This window comes from Pleurodeles waltl, chromosome 11 (assembly GCF_031143425.1).
Source record: "Pleurodeles waltl isolate 20211129_DDA chromosome 11, aPleWal1.hap1.20221129, whole genome shotgun sequence".
NCBI lineage: Eukaryota > Metazoa > Chordata > Amphibia > Caudata > Salamandridae > Pleurodeles > Pleurodeles waltl.
The window spans coordinates 704,628,207-704,648,908 of NC_090450.1; the positions used below are offsets into that span (position 1 = coordinate 704,628,207).

Sequence of the window (20,702 nt, forward strand, 5' to 3'; positions counted from 1 at the left end):
AAGTGGGAGTGTTCAGGGAAGTGCAAGTCGTAGCAGCACAAATATCCTTTAAGAAAGCCCACTTGAATACCGCCCATGAAGATAATATAACTTATGGTTGAACGTCTTCTGAGGAAGCAAAGGGAACCTAAGAGGAGACAGAGAGGTCAGTTGATGAGATCCAAAATTCCCTTCTTCAGTCCTACTGTTTTACGAAGCATTGAGAGGAAGGTATAGAGAGGAAGAAATCCTCTGGTTCTGAAGGAAACTGAATGTGGTAGCCTACTTGGACGACCTGAAGAACAGAAACAAATGCTGGGGCGTTAAATACATAGTGAATCTGAAAATTGCAATTGAAGCGCGGGAGAAGTGCTGAAGCAATATCCCACCTCATCATAAAAAGCACAGCTTTGCCATGCTGGAGGCTAAAAAATTAATTTCAAAGCCCCTGAGCAAAAAAGAAACACACGGCCCAGAAATAACTAGGAATGGGCGGAACTCGCATGGTTAAATGAAAACTCCCTGAGATTCCATAGAGTTCCATGAGCAGGTCGAAATCGGCACATTGCGCTGATTTTGAGCACTGGTAGCTTGTTCTGCACTGTAAAATCAGCGTGTACGGCACCACGCAGCGCGCCAGAGGACACTGCTGCTTGGGTTGGTTTTGCTGCTGCTCAAGTATACTTTTTATTTGAGCTGCAGCTTTCCTAACTCAAGCGGTTGTGACCGCTCATGTTGGGAAAATCCCGCAGAGTGCCATCCTAGCGTCTGAAAGTTCAGCTAGGGGACGCCAATTCTCACTTGCCTTTTTACCGTTGGTGAGCTGTGCGTGAGAAAAAACTCAGCCTCGCAGCGGTCGGTGAAATTTGACCTGACCTCTACATAACATAGAGTGGTCAAAACTCTGCAAGCTCCGCTGACGGAGTAGAATTTATCAGCCACCCCTAGAAATAATAGTAGCCGGGTGACTGAAACAGCAATTTCCAGTCGCCAAATGGGGGAAATACAAACAGAAATACTTCCATTGCGCTCCTGATTGCTCTGCAGAGAAAATCAACTGAACGCCTAACAGCCCAACAGTGAAAGCAGTTGTGTTTTTTATGAAGAAGGCCGTTAGAACAGACCTATACCAAAAAAAACGTAAACATTTCATAAAAAATAAAGTGACTTACCTCTGGGCTTGATCCAGAGGCCACAGAAAAGCAAACAGGAAGTACTTTGTTACAACCCCTCCCATGTTGATCGTGTGCCCAAGACCTATGGTAAAGAGGGGTTACTAGGAGGAGTTTTTATTTATGATATATGTGCAAGAGGAGCAATTACTCAATCCATGAGGACTTGGACGCAGAAGAGGGGCATGGTAGGTGAAGAGCTATGTCCATTCTGTAGGCACGCCACACATCTACAATATGAAATCTTACCAGCCTGCTTCCACAGCATCACGCACCTAATGTGTGAACTCCCTCCAATCTTTCACCGGAGTATCACACAGCCCTCCTTGGGAACAGTCTGCGGCCTACCTCCTGAGCAACACAAACCCAAAGCCTAAGCTCCCCTGCAGTATTTCTTCCAAGCACCCACTGATAACCAGTGTCTGATCTATATGCAGACCCTCTCAGAGAATCACATAGTCCACTATCTGAGATCTGATCCTCTGCCGTCTGTCCTCACAGCCCTGCACTCTCACTGTCAGAGCTTTTTGCCACCTGCTCCCACGGCATCACAAGCCCACTCTAGAGTAGGCTCACTGCATTTGCCCTCGGCGCTAAACATAATAACACCACCTCCCGAGAGCAGCCAGCCTTTAGACCATCATAGGCCCTGCGAGTCTGACCTCTGCATAGCGTGCCCTCAAGGCGTAACGCGCCGCTACGTCTGAGCTACTGCGTCCTTCTGAGAGACACACACACCGCCCCTCCATCAGATGTATTTGTTCCACAAGCGTCGTGTGTTGAATGCTGACCCCCTGCTGCAGTTTGCGTGCGCTCACGTTTTCTCTTTCTTTTTCTCATTTCATAATCTCATTTTCCTCTAGATGGATCTCTTTGGGTTTCTTTTTTTCTCTGCCGCTATCATTTGCTCTATTTCTTTCTTTTATTGTTGTTATCCTCTTTCCCGCCCTCTCACCTTCTCATCCACCACCCTTTTATCTAGTCTGCGTCTACATTGTCTCTTTTGCCTTTCACGGCTCCGTTTTCACTCTCTTTCTCCATCTCTTTTCCTGTCTATATTCTCCTTTCGCTGATGTCCACACCGCATTCTTTTATCCTCCTTTCACTTTGCTTCCCTGAACCCTTTCTCATTTTCCTTCCCTAATCTGTCATATTTTACATTTCATGTTTCCTTTTTCCAATATGTATATCATAGCCTTTTCTATTTCTGCCTTAGGCTTTGTGTGCAATTTTAACCTGCTCGCTTTTTCTCCACTGCTTCTCCTTTAGCCCCCCCTTTCTTCAGTTCTTTATTTGCTCAGTTTCCCTTATTTTCTTTCCTTTCTTATTTCTTGTTCTCTACCTCTCTCTCATCACATCACTTCGTTCTCGACTGCTTCACAAACACCCTTACTCTTTTAAATTCATAATCTTTTTCTATGTCTCGTAGAATTCTCGTATGTTTTCTTCTTATTCTCTTATCCTCCCCCTCTTTCTGCTTCCCCCTTCTCTCCTTTTTCTCTCTAACGCACGCCTGTCTTTCTCTCTCACTCCCTTTTTTATTCTGTAAGCGCCTCCTCGCTCTCCTTCTCCCTCCTTCTTGCTCAAATAGTGTTGAACAAGTTTCAGTCTAAACAGGTTTTATCAGGAGGCAGCTTCAGGGGCTTCAAAGGGTGGGCAGGTTGGAGGGAGAATGGGTTTTGCTTCCCTATTCGCTCCTCATATTCCTCCCCCTCCCCTTCCCTCCGACCAGCCTGTATGGTTGTTACCACTCACACCTGTGAACTAACACGCCCCCTGGTGTTTGCATGCAGTCATTGCATCCAGCAGATCCTGGAGGCTGTTCTCCATTGCCACCAAATGGGGGTGGTGCACAGAGACCTCAAGGTGAGTGTGCGAGCCCTGCAGCGCTGTCTGTCTTTGGGCCTATGCTGAGGTGGGCTGTCCTAAAGGGAGATCTCGAGGTGTCTCGACGGGTCAGTGCCACAGGAAGGCCGCAGTGGCAGTGCCCCCCACCTGTGATGTTTGAGCCCACTCCTTCCCTGCTCCAGCAGCAGTCTTGGTGCACTGGCCTGTCGAGAAATCTACTGCTTTCCCCTATGAATCAGTCTGCCTCTCGGCCTCTGCATGCCTTTGGACTGTTGTCTGGGGTCTGTGTTAATGAATTAAACTGTTGTGTTGCAAGGATATGATGTTGCCTGACTCTTCCTCCCACCGAAAAATAATAAAGGAATAAATGTTTCAGAGTTGGGTTAAGAGAGAAATATTTTTTGCCATCTACTTTTTGGTACCTGTAGGAGTCATGGGAATGCAGCTCTAAAGGGAAAACAAGGCTGCTGACCCAATGACTGTCTATGGGTCACCCTTGGTGGCCATCTTTGATCGAAGTAACTATTAGGAACAAAGTCCTTTCAGGCACATTACTTTCAGTGTTCCCACAATTCAAAAATCTGACACAGGTTATTTCTGAGTTACTCTACCTAACTCTGTACTATCTAGGGTTACGAAAACTTCCCTACTGAAAACTACATTAGCCACATCTACAACAATAGTAAGTGTTGAAAGAGGGGAATCTTCTAAGAAAACCACATGTTCTTCAGTTCTTAACTCTTCATACTTGCACATATTTTCCACACATCAAGTCTGACAGGAGACTAACGAATTTGTTAATGTCTTAACAGATGCCCCTTTCAAGAGCTGCACATTGCATGTCAAGAGTGTATTTGCTACATGGCATTTTTAACCATAGTTCTGAAGGCACTCTTCATTTGCGAGAAAATGAGTCTTTTCACTTTCCTTTAGTTTATGGATTGAATCCAGAATTTTATGTCCCAGCTTCTCTCGTCCTTTGTAGGGAAGCTTGGGGAAAGACGAGGGGCTATTTCTATGTAAATTCACCATCACAGGACCTTATCTCTCCACTAATGTACAGGCTCCAGAGAAACCAAATAATGCTCATATCTGAGCCCCAAAGTTCCAGAATGACTCCGTTTGTGTTTTATGTATAAGGGCTGTTGCATGTCTGATAAGGCCCACTGCTTTAAGACTTAAAATTAAAGATGACACTCCCTTAAACATCTTATAATTACACCACTTTTTAGACCAGTTAAAAAAGAAATAGCGTTCTTCCTGAATGGACTTTTTTCCTTTCTTAAATCAAAGATGGCTGCACTTAAAATGAAGTTGATGGGTGAATCCATGTTTGGGTACAAAGGAGCAATATTAAAACAGTAAATGCTTTCATAAATTTTGCATATGTTTTTTGTTTAGGTTTCATATATGGCACTTAACTCCCTGCGGTCATGTAGGTGCGGCCAGATCTTAGCTCATGGCCCTGCCTGGGAACACACAGGGCTGTGCGCTCTTTCCTCAGGTTCACCCACCTCACATCACAGACATAGCTGAATATTATTTTATTTTGTTCTCCTTGGGAAATGGGTTTTCCCAATTGCTACATGAATGTATATTTTGTGATCAAGGGTGATGTGCGTGGCTGTGTGAGATAACTCCTCTCTCTTACCTTTTAAGACCAGACTCGCTGAATCCCGAGTGTTTGCATTCCCACACAGCCTTTCCCTGTTTGTGGGATAGTTGGAATGGAAGACCAAGACACCTGTGGCCTACAGACAATTTATTCTGTTTCCCCAAAATATGTTTCTGTTGGAGTAACCCAAACAGGAGCCACAGAGAACTTCCAATCCCTTTAACTAAAACGTTTATCTCTTGGAGTAGCCCAACCTGGAATTATAGAGAACATCCACTACAAAATTCTCTCCTTGGATTAATCCAACTGGGAACCACTGAGATCTTCTTAGACCTACATTATAAGTGTTATCCCTTGGTGTAACCCATGTCATTAATCACAGAGAACTTCCCAAACCTACATTAAAAAACATATCCCTTGGTGTAACCGAGCAACTAATCATAGAGAACGTCCTACTCCTTTACTTAAATGGATGCTCCTTAACATACAGAAAGCAGGAAAGTCAGTGACACTACCCCGCGATAGAGGCAGCTACCAATAGGATACTAAAAATCAGAAAAATTAATACATCTGAGGGCACAGGAGACAATAAGCCCATCCCTGAAGGTTGGGACAGCTGTGAAAGTGAATGTAGGAGAGAGATTGACTGTCATCTCTTTTTTAAAATCTTGGGTTTTGTTTTAGATGTTGCACTGTGTATTTTCTACCCAGACATGTAGGTTTTACTCCACAATGAAAAACTCTTCTTAATATTTGTAATTTCAACAGTCTTCCCCTGGGTGCTAAGTAGCCATCAAGCAGCAATGGTTTATCATCTCGGTTCAGCCAACAGAGGTCAATTGATGTGGCTTTGAGATGCGGGAAAGGCAAATGATTGGTATATCCGTGCACATATACCTCTTTTCTATAGTCAGTGATAATCTGTCCAACGACAGTGCCGTTCTGGGTTGAAGGGAATTGGCAATGCTGGCTGGCTGGCACATAGACCTGAGCTCTACTCTCACTTGAAGGTATCCCTGTGTAAGACTGGGTGGTCAATGTGGGGGGGGGGGAGGAATCCTCCTTGTTCATGTGCAGTCTCAGCAGAGCCCACTTAGAGAGTTCTGTAGTCAGTGCTGGAAAAACTGTCCACTGTCTAACAGAAAGAGAATCCTTTCTTGGCTCTTTTCTAGCGCATTAACAGTCTACGTGGTTAAGTAGTCCACATAAGGCCATTTCCAACAGGAAGAAGAGGACAATCACAGAATTCTTCAACCATACCATCCAGAGATGTCCTTTACTCGCTTGGTCAACTAGTTATGGAAAAGTAGAGTGGGTGCCGTGGGAATAAGTATCCAGCAGGTTAAATAATTTTTATTGTGTTCAACTCCCAGAGATCAGAGCCAGAGGAAGGACAGCCCTTTGCAATATTGGCTATTTTTTCAATTTTCATAGAGCCACTCCAACAAGGAAAGGACTTGGATATGGAGCCCGAGCAAGAGGGGTTCTTAAAGTGCCTCCTTAATTATTGCCCACCATTGCAAGGATAAAGGCAGTCACATGCAGTTAGTGTTCTCCTGGCCATTCCTTGCCATTACTGTGCTTAGCTTGTTCACCGGAGCCCCTCCCTTGGTGTTAGTATGCATCTGATGGACAAGTACCTCTCGGTGGTTCACCAGTGGCCCAATTTTGTGCTCAGCTTTTTTGAACTAGTGGACTATATCTTGTACTTAGTGTGCTACACTAGTCCACCCGATGCAGTCAGTATACTCTGCTTGCCCCAGGCATATCCCTTTGAATGAGCGTGCTATGGTGATCTGTTCGACGCAGCTAGTGTGCAGTGTCCCACCCCTTCATTTAGTGCCCTCCACCTGTTTACTATCCTTGACTCATCCCTTTTACTTAGTATTATTTGGTGGCCAAACCCATACCGTTGGTGTGATCAGCCTATTTACTACAGGCCCATTCCATCAAACTCGTGTGCTGCAGCTCATCACAAGGGGAATCTGCTGTGCTTTAATGCCATGGTCTGGTAAATCTGTTTGATGGCCCACCATTTACTTGTGGTTAACGTTCTCTAGACGCCCGACCCTTTTAGCTCCGGCCCAGGTCTTGCAGTTAGTGTGTTCCTCCAGCTTGCCCCCGAGTAAAATTACTTCCATTTGCTTCTACCTTTTAGACCCAGAGGCCCATCCCTTGCAGTTAGCGTAATCCGATGGCCCATCCAGTGCTCTTCCCGTACTTCACCTCTTTGCCGGAGGCCCACATCCTAGAGATAGTGAGCTCCGGCGACCGTCCCTTGCAAGTCGTGAGCTCCAGTATGCTCGGATTCGGAAACCAAAGAGCAAATGTCCGCAACTTCCAGACGACTCAGGTTTAGAAAGAGCGGAAGACGTTGATTGGACCAGATTGAAACGGAAGTGGAGAGAGAGAGGAAGATACTTGGGGCGGAATGAGGGGGATATAAAGAGACGGGTGAATCGGAGGAGAGAAAGATAACAAAGACAGAAGGAATGGATATGGGAAATACAGGAAAATGGAGAGCAACACAGCTTCATAGGTACAATGTGTTATAATTACACTGTTTAACAGTCGTGTTTAGTTTGCTTACGGAAAACCCAAAATCTGTCCGAAAAGAAAACTAAAGTTCAGCATCTCGCGCTGTTTAGAGCTCTGTCTCCTCGTTTGACAATAGCTAAGCTTAACACGCGCCATAGCGAAAGAACTAAGGGTATCAGCTGAAGCGAAAATAGGGAGACAGCGGTACAGCGGTGACACCAAGTGTTCAGTCCTAGTGTTGTCATGGGTGAGGCCCAAAAGGAAACAGTGAAGGAAGCAGTGACGCCAAACGGGCGCCAGGACATTGGCCCTTAAGGTCCCGTCAGCTGCAGCCTACCTATCCAAGCTCTTGCTTCTAATTCCGAAAATGACTAAAAAATATTTTTACTAGACGGAATCTGTCACCGAAGCTCAAAAAACCTCTCAGCTCAGAGGAGTACTTAGCTGCAGGGAACACGAGTGGAGTCTTGAGACATCTGATCTCCAATCTCACAAGTTAGGCTGCTGTTGCGTGCATGTTTACTTTGGCTAGGAGACAAAAAATACATTCGTTTTTATTTGTTAGAAAACTACTGGCAGAAAAACAAACCAATTAAAAACATTTGAATAATACAATTTGATCTAATAATTTTCGAGAAAATACTTTTTAGTGAAGCTATATGAAAGCCACTCAGTTATTAACAACTTAACATCATATTGTGTTTCACATTATCGAGTGGTAAGGAGCACTGTCAGAGGCAATTTGTCCTTACTGTTCCAAGACTGGCGTCTGGATGGTCATGCCTATGGTTAGTGACAAACACTGTTAATTGATATCCTGGGACTGAAAAAAACAACTGTCGTTTGAATAGTGCCAGAATATTAGAAGGTAATATTAGCTACATTTCGAATAGCATGCTTTCAAGCTAAGTCGTTTGACCAGAAGTACTATAAGGGTTCATTTTCTTTACAAACTAATGTTATTGAAGTTTATACAGCTCACCACATGGAATTCAAAATAAGGTAATAGCAGTGATAAATATAGCTCAAGTGAATTATGTATTTATAGCATTACTGTGAAGACAGTCATTCTTCAATGTGTGAATAGATTTTTCAGTCTAAAAGTTTCTATCAAAAGTAGTTTTTACAATTTCTTTCATATAAAACAGCTTGATCAGAGTCTAATGCGCAAACAGGTATTATAAAGATAAACCATGAGCTACTAATCTAAAATCAAGCAGGAGAGGGGAATGGGTTCCATCGTAACGCCTAAGAATTTACGGCTTTCCGGAGCTACAATTAAAGCCATCAATCTGCTTTCTGAATAGAGGACAATGAACGTAAAGCTAACTTAATTTATGTAGAAGCGCATGTTCTAATGAGTCACATCCAGGCGTAAGGCTTTAAATAGTAAAGGATTAGGCCAGAATGTGTTCATAGGAGAAGCAAAGGGTCCTCCGGCCTAACCTGAATATCCATCCAAATCTTCGCGTTCTTGTCGGGCAAACCACCGAGTTTGGCGTCCCTGGAAACAACCACAAGGGATATGCGTATTCGTGAATGGTCCAGCCTCTTTATTAAGTAATGCCCCCCTAATGTACACATTTCAGATGAAGTGGTGCAGGTGGCTGTATAATGGTGCCATGTGTCAAACCCAGTGCCATTCCGGAAATTTATACCGGTGCAAACTGGCCTCCGGAGACAAAGGGCGGCGATGATTTGAGCACTGGCCCCTGATTTACGCGTAGGATCACACAGAAATGTAGGTTAGGGCGTCGAAGAGAGAGATATTGCACGAAGGCCATCGGCAGGTGAGGGTACCTATGACTGCAGCGCACACACTGCCTTGCACCATATCCGAAAGAAGCGTATGCGCATCTGAGCTAGCACGCCTGCGCGTGCCAGAAACGGGTTCTCTTGAAAGGACTTCTTGCAGGGAGGTCGCACTGGAGGTTGGCTGATGATGTCGTGGTATTAAAAGCAATCTATCCAGTACCATCAACCAGTAGTCCTTGCAAACGTTAACTGGCTAGTCACGTTTTATCTTCTCTAGACTGACCGACTCTGAGGATGGAATTCACTGCTGTAAAGAAAAGAAATGTCACGAACCGCCGCACTCAGCCCCAGATTAGCAGCAAACTGATGTCACACCTCTGAGACTTTAGTGAAGGAAGGGGTTGATTTCTGTTTTTTGGGGTCACTCTTGTTCTGATTCTGCGCTGCTTCCCCCAATCGCCGCAGATGCGTTGCTCTGCTTTCCTCTGGTAGCCTAACCACCAGGGGGACAGATCTGCCCATAGAACTCCGCTTAAGGTCGTGTTCAAGCCGGAGTGGGTGTGCACTTGGAAGTCTCTCCTCACTTAGCCTCTTGCAAATGGGACTGGAAGGGAACTCTGGCGCCCCCTGGTTACATTGTATGTAGTGATTCTGAACCCACCCTTTTTGTTATGCATACCAAGCGTTGCTGTGTCTGTCCTCTCTGTCTGTCACTCAATAAAAATGACCTCTGTGTTAAATGGCTTGCTGACGACAGCCAGAAAACCTGCTCCTGGCCAGCAAATGCAAAGGCGCGGCCGTGAAACTTGCGGATTTCGGCTTGGCGATCGAGGTGCAGGGAGAGCAGCAAGCATGGTTTGGTAAGTACATCTTTTTATTTAGTTGTGTTTTTTTGTAAAAGTGGTGATGATATGAGGCATTGGTCATTTGAAGTGTATGGGTCCGGTTGTGGGGTGAGGGTGTGCATAAAAATGCACTGACAGCGCATGAGTCCATAAAAGGATATCTGAGAAGCAATTTAAGAATGTGAGTGTATGATGATGAATGAGCGGGACTCCATAACAGTGTAAGAGAACAGCGACTAGTAACGAGTAAGGCTCCATTGCAGGGTAACAGGCGAGTGATGGGGATTGAGTGAGTCGAAATTGAAGTATGTGAGCCACCTCCTGTTCAGTTGGTTTTCACTTAATTTTCTTGATGCTTCTGTGGTATATTTCTGACCCTGCAGTAGGACGGCTATTCATTTTTTTCACAGTGTGTGTGTGGGCGTATGTGTGCCCTACGCCCCCTTTGTTCCGCACTCTTGCGACTGCACCTTAGACGCCCTCTTGACAATCGGTTTCTGTTCTGTATTTCTCTTTGGCAGGGTTCGCTGGTACCCCCGGCTACCTCTCACCAGAAGTACTGCGTAAGGAAGCATATGGAAAGCCAGTGGATATATGGGCGTGCGGTAAGTCTAATAGGTTTTTGCCACTGTTTCTCGCCTGTTAAAGGCGACTAAACCTTCTGTTGACCATGTTTTAGTAAGCAGATGAGTTTTCCTGAATAATGTCTGTTTCACGGTGCTCGAAGGATCTCATAATGTGAGACACACGCTAGCAAAGTGTCTCGATCCCAGTTCGACTTCAGAGGAAATGTAATAGATTTTGCTATTCTGACTGTAGTCCTACCTTATCTGGAGGAAACTGTTTAGTTAACTGGTATGCTTTTCCTATGGCTTCTTAAAAGTGACACGACACCCGCTCGTACTCTTCTATGAGACATAAGTTTCACTTAAGGAGAATAAAGAGTTGGGGCAGTATGTTTCGGTATGAAATGGCACATTCAACTTCCCTGTTTGATATGTAAGTTGTGCTGGTGAGGATTTTGACTACGCCTTCGAGTGAAGCCAGGAGCAGTCACGAAATTCAGTCTCTGTCATGTGGGTGAAGTTTACTGAGTTTGTCTGATGTAGTTAAGCCTACCCAGCCTGTCACGCTGCATTATTTCTTGGCACAGGATGCCTCTTTCACATGATCTTCTGGTACAGGATATCACTAATGAAGACCAGGGGCGAGGCAGGACAGATCATTGGCGCAGATCATGAAGAATAACACAGCCAAGAGGGTCAAGACCAGGATGGCTAGAACTAGAGAGGCCAGGAGGACTAAGGGTAAGTGGCCCAAGAGAGCAAGGACCAGGGTGCCTGAGCCAGAAGGACAAAGTTCAACAGAATCAGGACAAGAAGGGTCAGGTGGTCAAGAGCCACAAAGAACTGGAGTTAGTGGACCAAAAGGACTGTAACTAGTGGGACCAGGATGGCCAGGAGATAAAAAAGAAACTGGACCAGGGACATAGCATTAGTACTAGGAAAATAAGCAATATGAGTGTCAGAGTGGGGGGGAGGCAGTAGGACCAGGAGCAGAATCAGAAGGATCATGACCAGGGCTTGAAGGATGAACAAAAACAGAAGAACTAGAACTGAGAAGAATATCCGGACCAGTACCAAAAAGATCAGAAAGAATAGAACCTTAAGGATCCAGATCTGAAGGAGCAGGAGGACCAGGAGCAGATGCACCACACGAAGACTAGAAGGCATAAGGCAGGGACCAGAAGATGGGGACTCGAAAGAAGGATAGAGGAGCTGTAGACAGACCAGGAGAATGATGAGGACCTGGACAAGGAGGATAAGGTTCTGAATTAGAACAACAATGGGATTCCAGTCTACATGTGTAAAAAGATGCCTTAGTTGCAGTGGCCACAACGCTTATAGTTCTTAACTACTGTCTTGGGCAACAATACATTTAGAGATCCTACCTTTTTTAGCCCACTTGAAGCGCTTCTTAACCCACTCTGGTATCTTTAAATGCAGTCCGTTTGTGTCTGGTTACCAGAATAGTTTTGCTATCATATTTTCCCTTGTGCCAGTTTCTTTAGAGGGCAGAGTTTGCCCAAAATAATGCATATACTAATTCTTACCCTCATCATTCTGCCCCCTTTCTGCCACACCCAGTTTATGGGCCCCAGAGTAAGCGTTTTAATTTTTAGCACAGCTTAAAAGTGCTAGAAAATGTGAGATATCTTATTGATAATTTATCCCCTTTCGTCTTGACGGAGTCACATCCAACAGTCGAATGCCACTCAGGAGGGAATGCGGTCCGGTAACAGAGTTGCACAGACCCCTGGTACAGTAGCTTGGAAAATTATGAGGAAGCAAAGGCTTTGCACGGATTTGGGGAGGTGAGGCGTCCCTGGAGCAGGTGCGGCGTCGGTTCCTTACTGCTACTGGCAAAGTGAGGCATCTATTCCTTACTCCTAGGCAGGGGAGGTGAGGCATGGGTTGCTTAAGGTTGCAGGGGAGGTGATGCAGCATCGGTGGCGAGGTGTCGGTTCCTTGCAACCCGGCAAGGTTGATGAATCCAGCAGGTCAAGATGCAAGGTGTCGACTACAGGCCCACAGGTGCTCTGGCAGAGTCGGGTGTCACGGCACTCAGGACTCACGCTGTGACGGAACTTCTGAGGCACTGTAGCAGTGCCGGGCCTATGTTGCAGGTCATGGTCATTGCACTCAGCGGGGACCACGGCACAGAGTCGGAAAGTGACACCAGTTCCGAAGTCGCTTTGGAGTCTATGTGCTTGGTTTCTTCTTGGGTGCACCAGAACGCACTCCCAAGGGCCCAGGAACTGGATTTGGCACCATTTGTCAAGTCAGGACTCTCAACAAGAAAGCCCAGGTGCTGGCAGGTGAAGTATTTGATGTCCCTGAGACTTCTTAACAAGAGGCAAGCTCAGTCCAAGCCCTTGGAGAACATTTGGAAGCAGGATGTAGATTAACGTCCAGCCCAAGCAGCAGGCCAGCACAGCAGTGCAACAGGCAGAGTTGTAGTCCCTCCTACAGCATCCAGCTCTTTTTCCTGGCAGAATGTCCTCAATCCAGAAGGATTCTAAATATGTGGTGTTAGAGGTCCAGTACTTATACCCAGTTCTGTCTTTGAAGTAGGCAAACTTCCAAGTGGGGTCTTTGTAGTGCAAAATACCCTGCTTTTCCCTGCCCTGAGGACAGACACAACCCTATTCAAGTGCAAGTGTCAGCTCCTCTCACGGCTCTAGCTCAGGAAGACCCATCAACCTGGTGGTGGGCGTTCATGATATGCAGGGCACACCTCAGCTCCCTTTGTGTGACTGTCTAGAGCAGTGGTTCCCAACCTTTTCACATCTGTGGACCCCCACTTTATCATTACTGGAACCCGGGGACCCCCACTGAATCATTATTGGAGTCTGGGGACCCCCTACTAAGCCATTACTGAAAGCTGGGGACCTAATCTGTTAATTTTAGCTTATTGTCTGAGCAGTCGCTGACCCCCTGAGGAGGCTTTGCGGACCCCCAGGAGTCCCCGGACCACAGGTTGGGAACCACTGGTCTAGAGTGAATGCACAAACAGCCCAACTGTCATCCTGACCCAGATGTGTATTCAGCATACAGGCAGAGGCACAAATGGTTAAGCAAGAAAATGCCCACTTTCTAAAAGTGGCATTTTCAAACTTATAATTCAAAAACCAACTTCACCCAAAAAATTTAAAGAAATTTGTGAGTTCAGAGACTCCAACATTTCTAAAGGCAGTGACATTGCCTCACCAGCTTACTTAGCCTAATACAATAGGCCATGTCTGAATCTTCCAAGAATCTTTTTAGGCAATGTGGAAATTATGGAAAAAAGAGGCTGCATTCTGAGGCCTTCTACAAGGAGCACTTATAGTGCCTTCATCTAATATATAAGGATAGGGACTGTAAAATCTGTAGAACATTTTCTACAACAACTCGTAAAAGACAGGGAGACAAAGGGTTACAGGTCAATGGCAGATGGTCAACAAAAAGCCCAGGTTCATATCAATATTCCTGAGTTGAGAACAATCCCTCTAGTACTACGTTATTTCAGTGCAAGAATACGTAATTCATCAATATTAATATGTATGGCCAATTTAACAAGGATGCACTTTCAGCAAACAAGGGGGGCATGATCCTACATATTGTCCAAAGAGGCACAGAGGATGTAGGATTGGACAATACACTATCATATTCAGGCAGAACATCGTCCAGGCATAACATTCTCCTGTGCCAACAGTCTCAGCAGATCAACAAAGAAATGTCACAACTGTGAGCTAAATCAAGACCAACTTGAAAAGCTGTGTGTAGTATCCTGTCTCTTCCCATTCCCTCTATGTCTGAGCTGATGTATAGAATGCTAAGCATGGAATGCTGAGAGTGATAGATGTAACAGTATGTTTGTATGTGATCTGCAGTGGAAGCTAACAGAGGGGGGCAGTTGGAGGGAGGATGAGGCCCTAATAAGACCTATCTGTTACTGCTGTAGCCCAGGGGCCTAATATGAAATGAAGAACTTAGTTCCTACCTGATTGGCTCTGGGCTCTTGTATGGAGACCCTGCCATCTAACTCCAGCAGTTTTCATTTTTGGGACAAACTAACGCTTGATCTGTTTGCTACTCACCAGTCCCAGAAATGCTAATACTTTGCCAGAAGCCACTCCATGCCAGGGTTTTGGGTATCAGGTACTTACATTAATGCATTTACTCCAGTCCCTCTGATTCCAAGAGGGTTATAAGAAATGAGGAGGGGACCGCTCTGCATCGTCCCACAAGCCCCATGCTGGCCCAGACAGTTCTGGTTCACAGTTACATCTCCTCTTGGAAAAGCCTCAGGTACAGTGGGAGCCAAACCAGAACCTGCTGTTTTAGCCTAACAAACAATTTCTCCATCTGGATCCTCGTTCTCTCAATTTGGCTCCTGAATTTAATGATTTCCAAATGTTAGACATTCCAGAAAGCTGCAAAGAAATGATGTCCAAAGCTAGAGTGGTGTCCACCAATAAAATGTAAACCTCAAAATAAAACATTTTGCATTTGTTTTACTGAACATCATTTACTCTCTAAATCTTCACTTCCTTAAAAGATATTACCATATCTTCTGCACCTAGCGAAGCCAGGACTGAGTCGTTCTTCAGTCAGAGTTTGTTTGGCTGCCATTTCACGTTCCAAAAGAAAGTGGAACCAACCGTCCTTTTGGTCTAACAGACCTGGTAATGAGTTTTTTTAAAGGCCTTTTTAGGGTCTTCCCACCAATAAAATATCCTTCATTTTCATGGAAGCAAAGTGTAGTGCTAGGACCTGGCTAATCACTGAAGAGAGAAGGGGATGTGAGGCCCAGTCAAAAAAGTGTGGGTGCCCACCCAGGGCACGTGCTCCACCTTGTCCTCGTGGGGGCCACAGAGGGAGTCCCAAGAACTCACAGCCCCAGAGGACTTCCCTCATCCAGCGGGCATCGGCACTGGTCCCGCCCGCAGGGAGCAGCTTAAAATGCTGCTGTCTGCGGGAGCAATATTCAGATCTGTTTCCCTGCCTGTATCACTGCTGTATCACTGTGGGCAAGGAAACAGATCTGAAGTCCACTCCCTGGTGAGGGGAGCATTTTTAAAACTCCCGCCAGTTGGGAGTGGACTTCATGTTTGCGCTCACTTGGCAGAGGCTTTGAAATTGCTGCCGTCAAGCAAGAGCCAACACAGGTTTCCCTGCTCGCACAAGTGTGAGCAGGGAAACCGCTATATGCCGGGGGGGGGAGGTACACCAGGACATAGCAGTAGGGGTCGGGTCCCAGGGCCATTAATGTCTCAGGGAGGGGGGCCCACTCTCCTTTTGAATTGAGGCTAAAATCAGCCCGGGGAGAAAGCTCGTGTGCCCCCTTCCCTGTTTTCACCTACGTCTGGGCCCCTGGGGATGTGGTACCTTGGGCCAAAATCGTCCTGGGAGGGAGCCTGTGTTTCCCATCCCACTTTTAATAAGGGCAGACCATAGGGATGGGGTCTCAGGGTTGAAATCAGCCTGGGGCGGGGGGTGGGCAAGAGTGCCCTCATAATAATAAAAGCAACTCCCCACTGGTCCTGGCTCATCTGAGGTACTAAGAAACACAAACAAGGAAAACCGTTTTAAAAAAAACAAAACATTTTTTGCTGCAGATCCTCTGAGAATTTGCAGCAAAAATGTTTGAAAAAAAGGTTTTGAAAGGTTTTGTCCCCCCTGTGGGACCCCACCACTAGGCCTACGGAGTCAGGGTAATACTACCCGAGCCCCTTCTGTTTTTTTTTTTTTTTACCTTTGTCTTGGGACTTGGGCCAGTCCCGAGATGCAAGATGGCTGCCACTCACTTACTGGTTGAAGTGGTAGCAGCCAATCAGCTCTTACCTTAGGATCTGTAGTATCCACGGACCATCTGTGTCTCTAGATATACATAAATCTTTTTTTTTTTTTTATTACTTAAGAACTATTGAACGGATTTACACCAGATTACAATAAGCACTCTTTCTGGACCAAGATCTAGATTTCTGCCAAATTTGGTGTAATTCCATTCAGCAGGTGTACACATGTCAAAAATACCTGTGTGAAATTGCATGGGGAAAATGCATTTTGGGGCCTCCTACTTTTCTCGCCCCCACTTAACGAGTTGCACCCAGACTTTCCAGATAACAGCTGAAGTGAGTGGCAAAGTAGTTGTGAAAACTTTGTGGAGATTTGTCAGACAGCATCAAAGTTGTTAACAGAACAAAAAACGCTTTTCCTATGGAAACTCGGCCCTAACTATAACTACCTACTGGCAACCGCCAGTAGGTTATACATATTTATATATTTCATATTCCAGTCAAGAAACACCTTCTTCCATTCAAAGTTTATTACTCAAGCTGTCCGATTCAACCAAAAAAAGACATTTCAGACCTTGTGAAACCTGTGGGAAGAAAAGGTTACACTCAGAAGACCCTCACAAGGAATGCATTTACTGCCTCTACCATTCCCATAAGGTAAAATACTGTAAAAATGTGTTGTACTTTTTAGGGGCGTCTCCTCCATTAGGGTGGAGGAGCGTCATACCTTGCCAGCAGCAGCAGCTGCAAACCTTTTACTAAAAAACAATATTTGACTTTGTTTATTATCGTATTTTAGTAAAATGGGGTGGGCCACGGGGTGAGGAGCAGTAAGGGGAAGTGCTCAGCTCTCAGAGCGCAACACACATGCGCACATGGCTCTCTCCAGCCCAGCACTGGGCTGGAGAGATCCTGCACAGGCTCCCAGTCTGCCTGGGAGCATCCTGGCTGGGCGCTCCCAGCCAATCCTGACGTTGCTCTAAGCAGTGTCAGGATTGGCCACAGGGCAGGCTGGGAGCCTGTGCATGCCTGCAGCCAGCAGAGGAGCGCAGTGCGGCGGCAAGAAGGTAATTGTTTATTTTATTTTTTTAAATTAATTACATTTTTTCTTTCCCTATTTCCCCTCACCCCCGTGCGGCACTCCACCACTTCTGCGCACCACGAGCCGCCACTGGTACTTTTTCTTTGACAAAGACAGGGAGGGGTGGCTTTTGATATGACTTCAGAAACCTAAACCAAAGGGCACTCAACTTTCTGAGAAGAATGAGGAAGATTACTTGAAATCTTAGAGGAAGCTTCAATAAAGTGAAAGATCAGAAGGCTCAATGCCTCATGAACCACAAAAGAAAACTCTAAAAAAGGCTCATCATTGGGTCATCTAAAGAGCATGTTTTATCTACTGAACGTTCCCACAAACATTCAAAAGATACCACCTCAAAAATGTTGAAACCAGAACCTACAACACCTTCTCCAAAGTTTACTTTACATTTTAAAAAGTCCTCCATGGTCCAGGTACCAAGAGCTGTGGTTCATAACCTACAAGGCATGTTGCAAGACTATTACAACAGATTTCCGGAACCCTCAAAGGTTATATAGTGTCACCACAACCAGGTCAGTCCCCAAAATCTCCTTGAGTGCAAACTTCTACTCTATGCACACTATGCACATCACATAATATTATGCCGGTGTATACACCGTGAAGGACATCAGCATCAAACATCGCAGTTCCACCGCAGGTGATGGAACACCCTCTGAAGAGGAAGGTAAAGTACCAGATAACCAAAGTGCATCCAGTGAATGGGACTTTACTTGCTTTCGGTGCCATCACCATCGGGTCCTTATCAGTAGAATTCTCCTCCTGGCAACATTGGGGAATTTCTTACTCTCACGAAAAGAGCAGCAGAAAGGTTCAACCTAACAATGCAGTAAAGGAATCAAACTGCTTTTGTATTACTTTGAGGAGCCTGCCAGAAAATTGATTAGGGCTATTCTGGTTGTGGATTTCTTCTGGGAGGAAGGTGTAAAAATAATGAGAAATCCAGCAACAGTATCTGCTGTTCTACTCAGATTGGATAGAAAGTAGAAGGCACTTGAGTGTTCACTGGCTTGTTTAGTAGGGCATTAGTAGCCTGACTCCACTATAATACAAGCAGCTCAAAGTTGTTCAAAAAAATCCCTGTGCGTCCATATCTGATAAGGAGGGTAGGCATTTAAATAACACATGCAAGTATTTTTCCACTGTGGCCAGTTCTCAGATGCTACGATAGGCAAATGTGGTCAGATATTGCCCTGTTCATAGCTTGCTTGTCTGAGGATGTAAAGATGGAAGCTAAAAAGGTTCTGCAGAAGGGTGAAAGAACCTTATTGAAATTTATTGACTGTGCAAAGGACATCTCTTCTACAGGATTTAGACAGTTAGTGAGAGCTGCTGTCCACTGCAGACAAGAAGGCTTAAAGCTACTTCCTTCAGTCCCAAAGTCCAAATTAAGGTATTAGATATGCCATATAATGTGGTGGTATTATTTGTTAAGTATTTTGATGATGCTTTGTTGTCGAAAAAAAAACTGATAGAGACACAGCAAAGTTGCTAGATGCTCTGCAAATGAGGTGTATGCCTTTTTGAGGAGCAAAAAGCAAAGATGTTTTTTCCTACAGAGGTGGATATCAACCTTATCAATCCCATTAACACTTGGCTTTTCAGCATCAATACAGGCAGCAGTATTCTCAACAACAATAGAGGCAGCCGTCATTAGCGGCTTATAACAAACCGCTGTGAGCAAGAAAACTTCCCAAGGAAGAGATATAAGTAGAAAGCAATACCGATGTGAAGTAGATGGTTTCTTACAAACTATTCCTGGAATCAGTAGGTGGACAAATAACACACTATTTAGAACAGTGGAAAATTATAACAACAGACGAGTGGGTTTTAGATTTATCACTTATAACCATACTCTGTAGTTCACGCAAAAACCACCTCATTCACCTCTCAGAGAACCCCCTCCTCATCTCCAACAACTGCAATTGGAAATATCAACCATGATCAGCAAAGGTACTACAAAAAGTGTTTCCCACAAGCAGAAAGGGATGGGGTTCTACTCCCGATTCTGTTCAATCAGGAAAAAGACGGGGTAATGGAGACCCATTTTGGATCTGGAGAGATTGAAAAAATGCCTACAAAAGCAATTGTTTCACATTGTCACTCTTCAAAATATCCTCCAGCTTTTAAACTTTGGAGACCATATTACAACACTAGACCTCCAGGATGCTTATTTTCACATCCCAATTCAGTCAAAACATTAACATTTTTTGAGATTCAGAGTAGCCAGCTTTCACTATCATTTCAGTCCTCCCTCTCAGACTCAAATTGGACTGCTGCATTTTGCTTCAGTGGCAGCTCATTTGAGGCAAGACTCAAACATTAAGGCCCTCATTACAACTTCAGCGGTCTTTCACAAAGACCGCTGAAGCTGCGGGCGCCAGTATACCGCCAGTGCTGGCGGTATATCTGGCTCCCTATTATGACTTTTCCGCTGGGCCAGCGGACTGTAACAGTGTTTCCATCCGCTGGCCCAGTGTAAAAGTCACATCAGCATTGCTGCTGGCTCGTAATAGAGCCGGCGGCAATGTTGATGTGCAGCGGGTGCAGTAGCACCCGTCGCGCATTTCACTGCCCGATGGGGCTCTGCCTCGGGCCCCTGCACTGCCCATGTCAAGTGCAGGGGCCCCAAGGGGCACCCCGAGTCCCCCTTACCGCCATCCTTTCCATGGTGGTGTTTACTACCGTGGACAGGCTGCGGTTGGGGATTATGTTGGAGGGGCCAGCGGTATGGCCGTGGCTATTGCGCCACAGTCATAATAGCTGGCGGAATACCGCCAGACTGTTGCTGGTGTTACCGCCGGCCGCCAGGGTCATAATGAGGCCCTAAATATTCCCGATCCTTGACAACCGGTTGATAAAGGCACATACTGGTAGAGAAGCAGCCAAAGGTACAAGAGCTTGTGTTGCACTACTCAACAAACTGGGCTTGGCCCTCAACCACAAAACTTGTCACTTAAGCCATCCCAAACTATAACCTTTTTGGTGCCATTTTAGAAATCATGCAGGACAAAGCATATTTAACAGCACAGATAAGCCAGACTCAACTGATTATTGAAGAAGTTACTGAGAAGAATGTCCCTTTCAGTTTGCCTTTTCAAGGCCCTTCTAGGGATGATGCCCTCTTTATTCCTCTGGCCCCGTTTTACTATCTCCAAATGCAAACTCTACAGAAAGATTTGGACAACCAATGGCTGCTAACTCGTGATCATCCAGATCACTCTAAGCATGAAGGAGTCCCTTCCTGGGTGGACACAAGATAATCTTTCCAAAGGGTTGAGCTTCTTACCTCAAATGGCCGATTTTATGGTAATAATGGATGCCTCCCTAGAAGGGTGGAGTGCTCACATTCAGGATGCTTGTTTCCGGTCCAAGGAGGACCCTGCCTGGCAGTTTGGACTGGACTGTTCCCAGGGGGAGCGAGGTCAAGAGTGATTTGCATATGGCTAGGCCCAAACTGGGGTGGCATGGTGGGCAAAAAAATTATAGATTGTGCTGCAGCCCGAGTGAT

At 45.5% G+C, this 20,702-nt stretch overlaps 1 protein-coding gene across 29 annotated transcripts in view; it reads left to right on the top strand.

Annotated features, from left to right (window-relative positions):
* Positions 1-20,702, top strand: part of CAMK2B (calcium/calmodulin dependent protein kinase II beta) — a 704,764-nt gene that overhangs the window by 361,974 nt on the left and 322,088 nt on the right. For 16 of the 29 annotated variants that reach the window (XM_069214317.1, XM_069214307.1, XM_069214310.1 and 13 more), the window contains exons 7-8: positions 9,665-9,767; positions 10,274-10,357. In XM_069214317.1, coding sequence (XP_069070418.1) covers positions 9,665-9,767; positions 10,274-10,357 — 187 coding nt within the window. Of the gene's footprint in view, positions 1-2,944; positions 3,018-9,664; positions 9,768-10,273; positions 10,358-20,702 lie in introns of all 29 variants that reach the window. The other 13 variants (XM_069214308.1, XM_069214303.1, XM_069214313.1 and 10 more) reach the window with 1 other exon arrangement.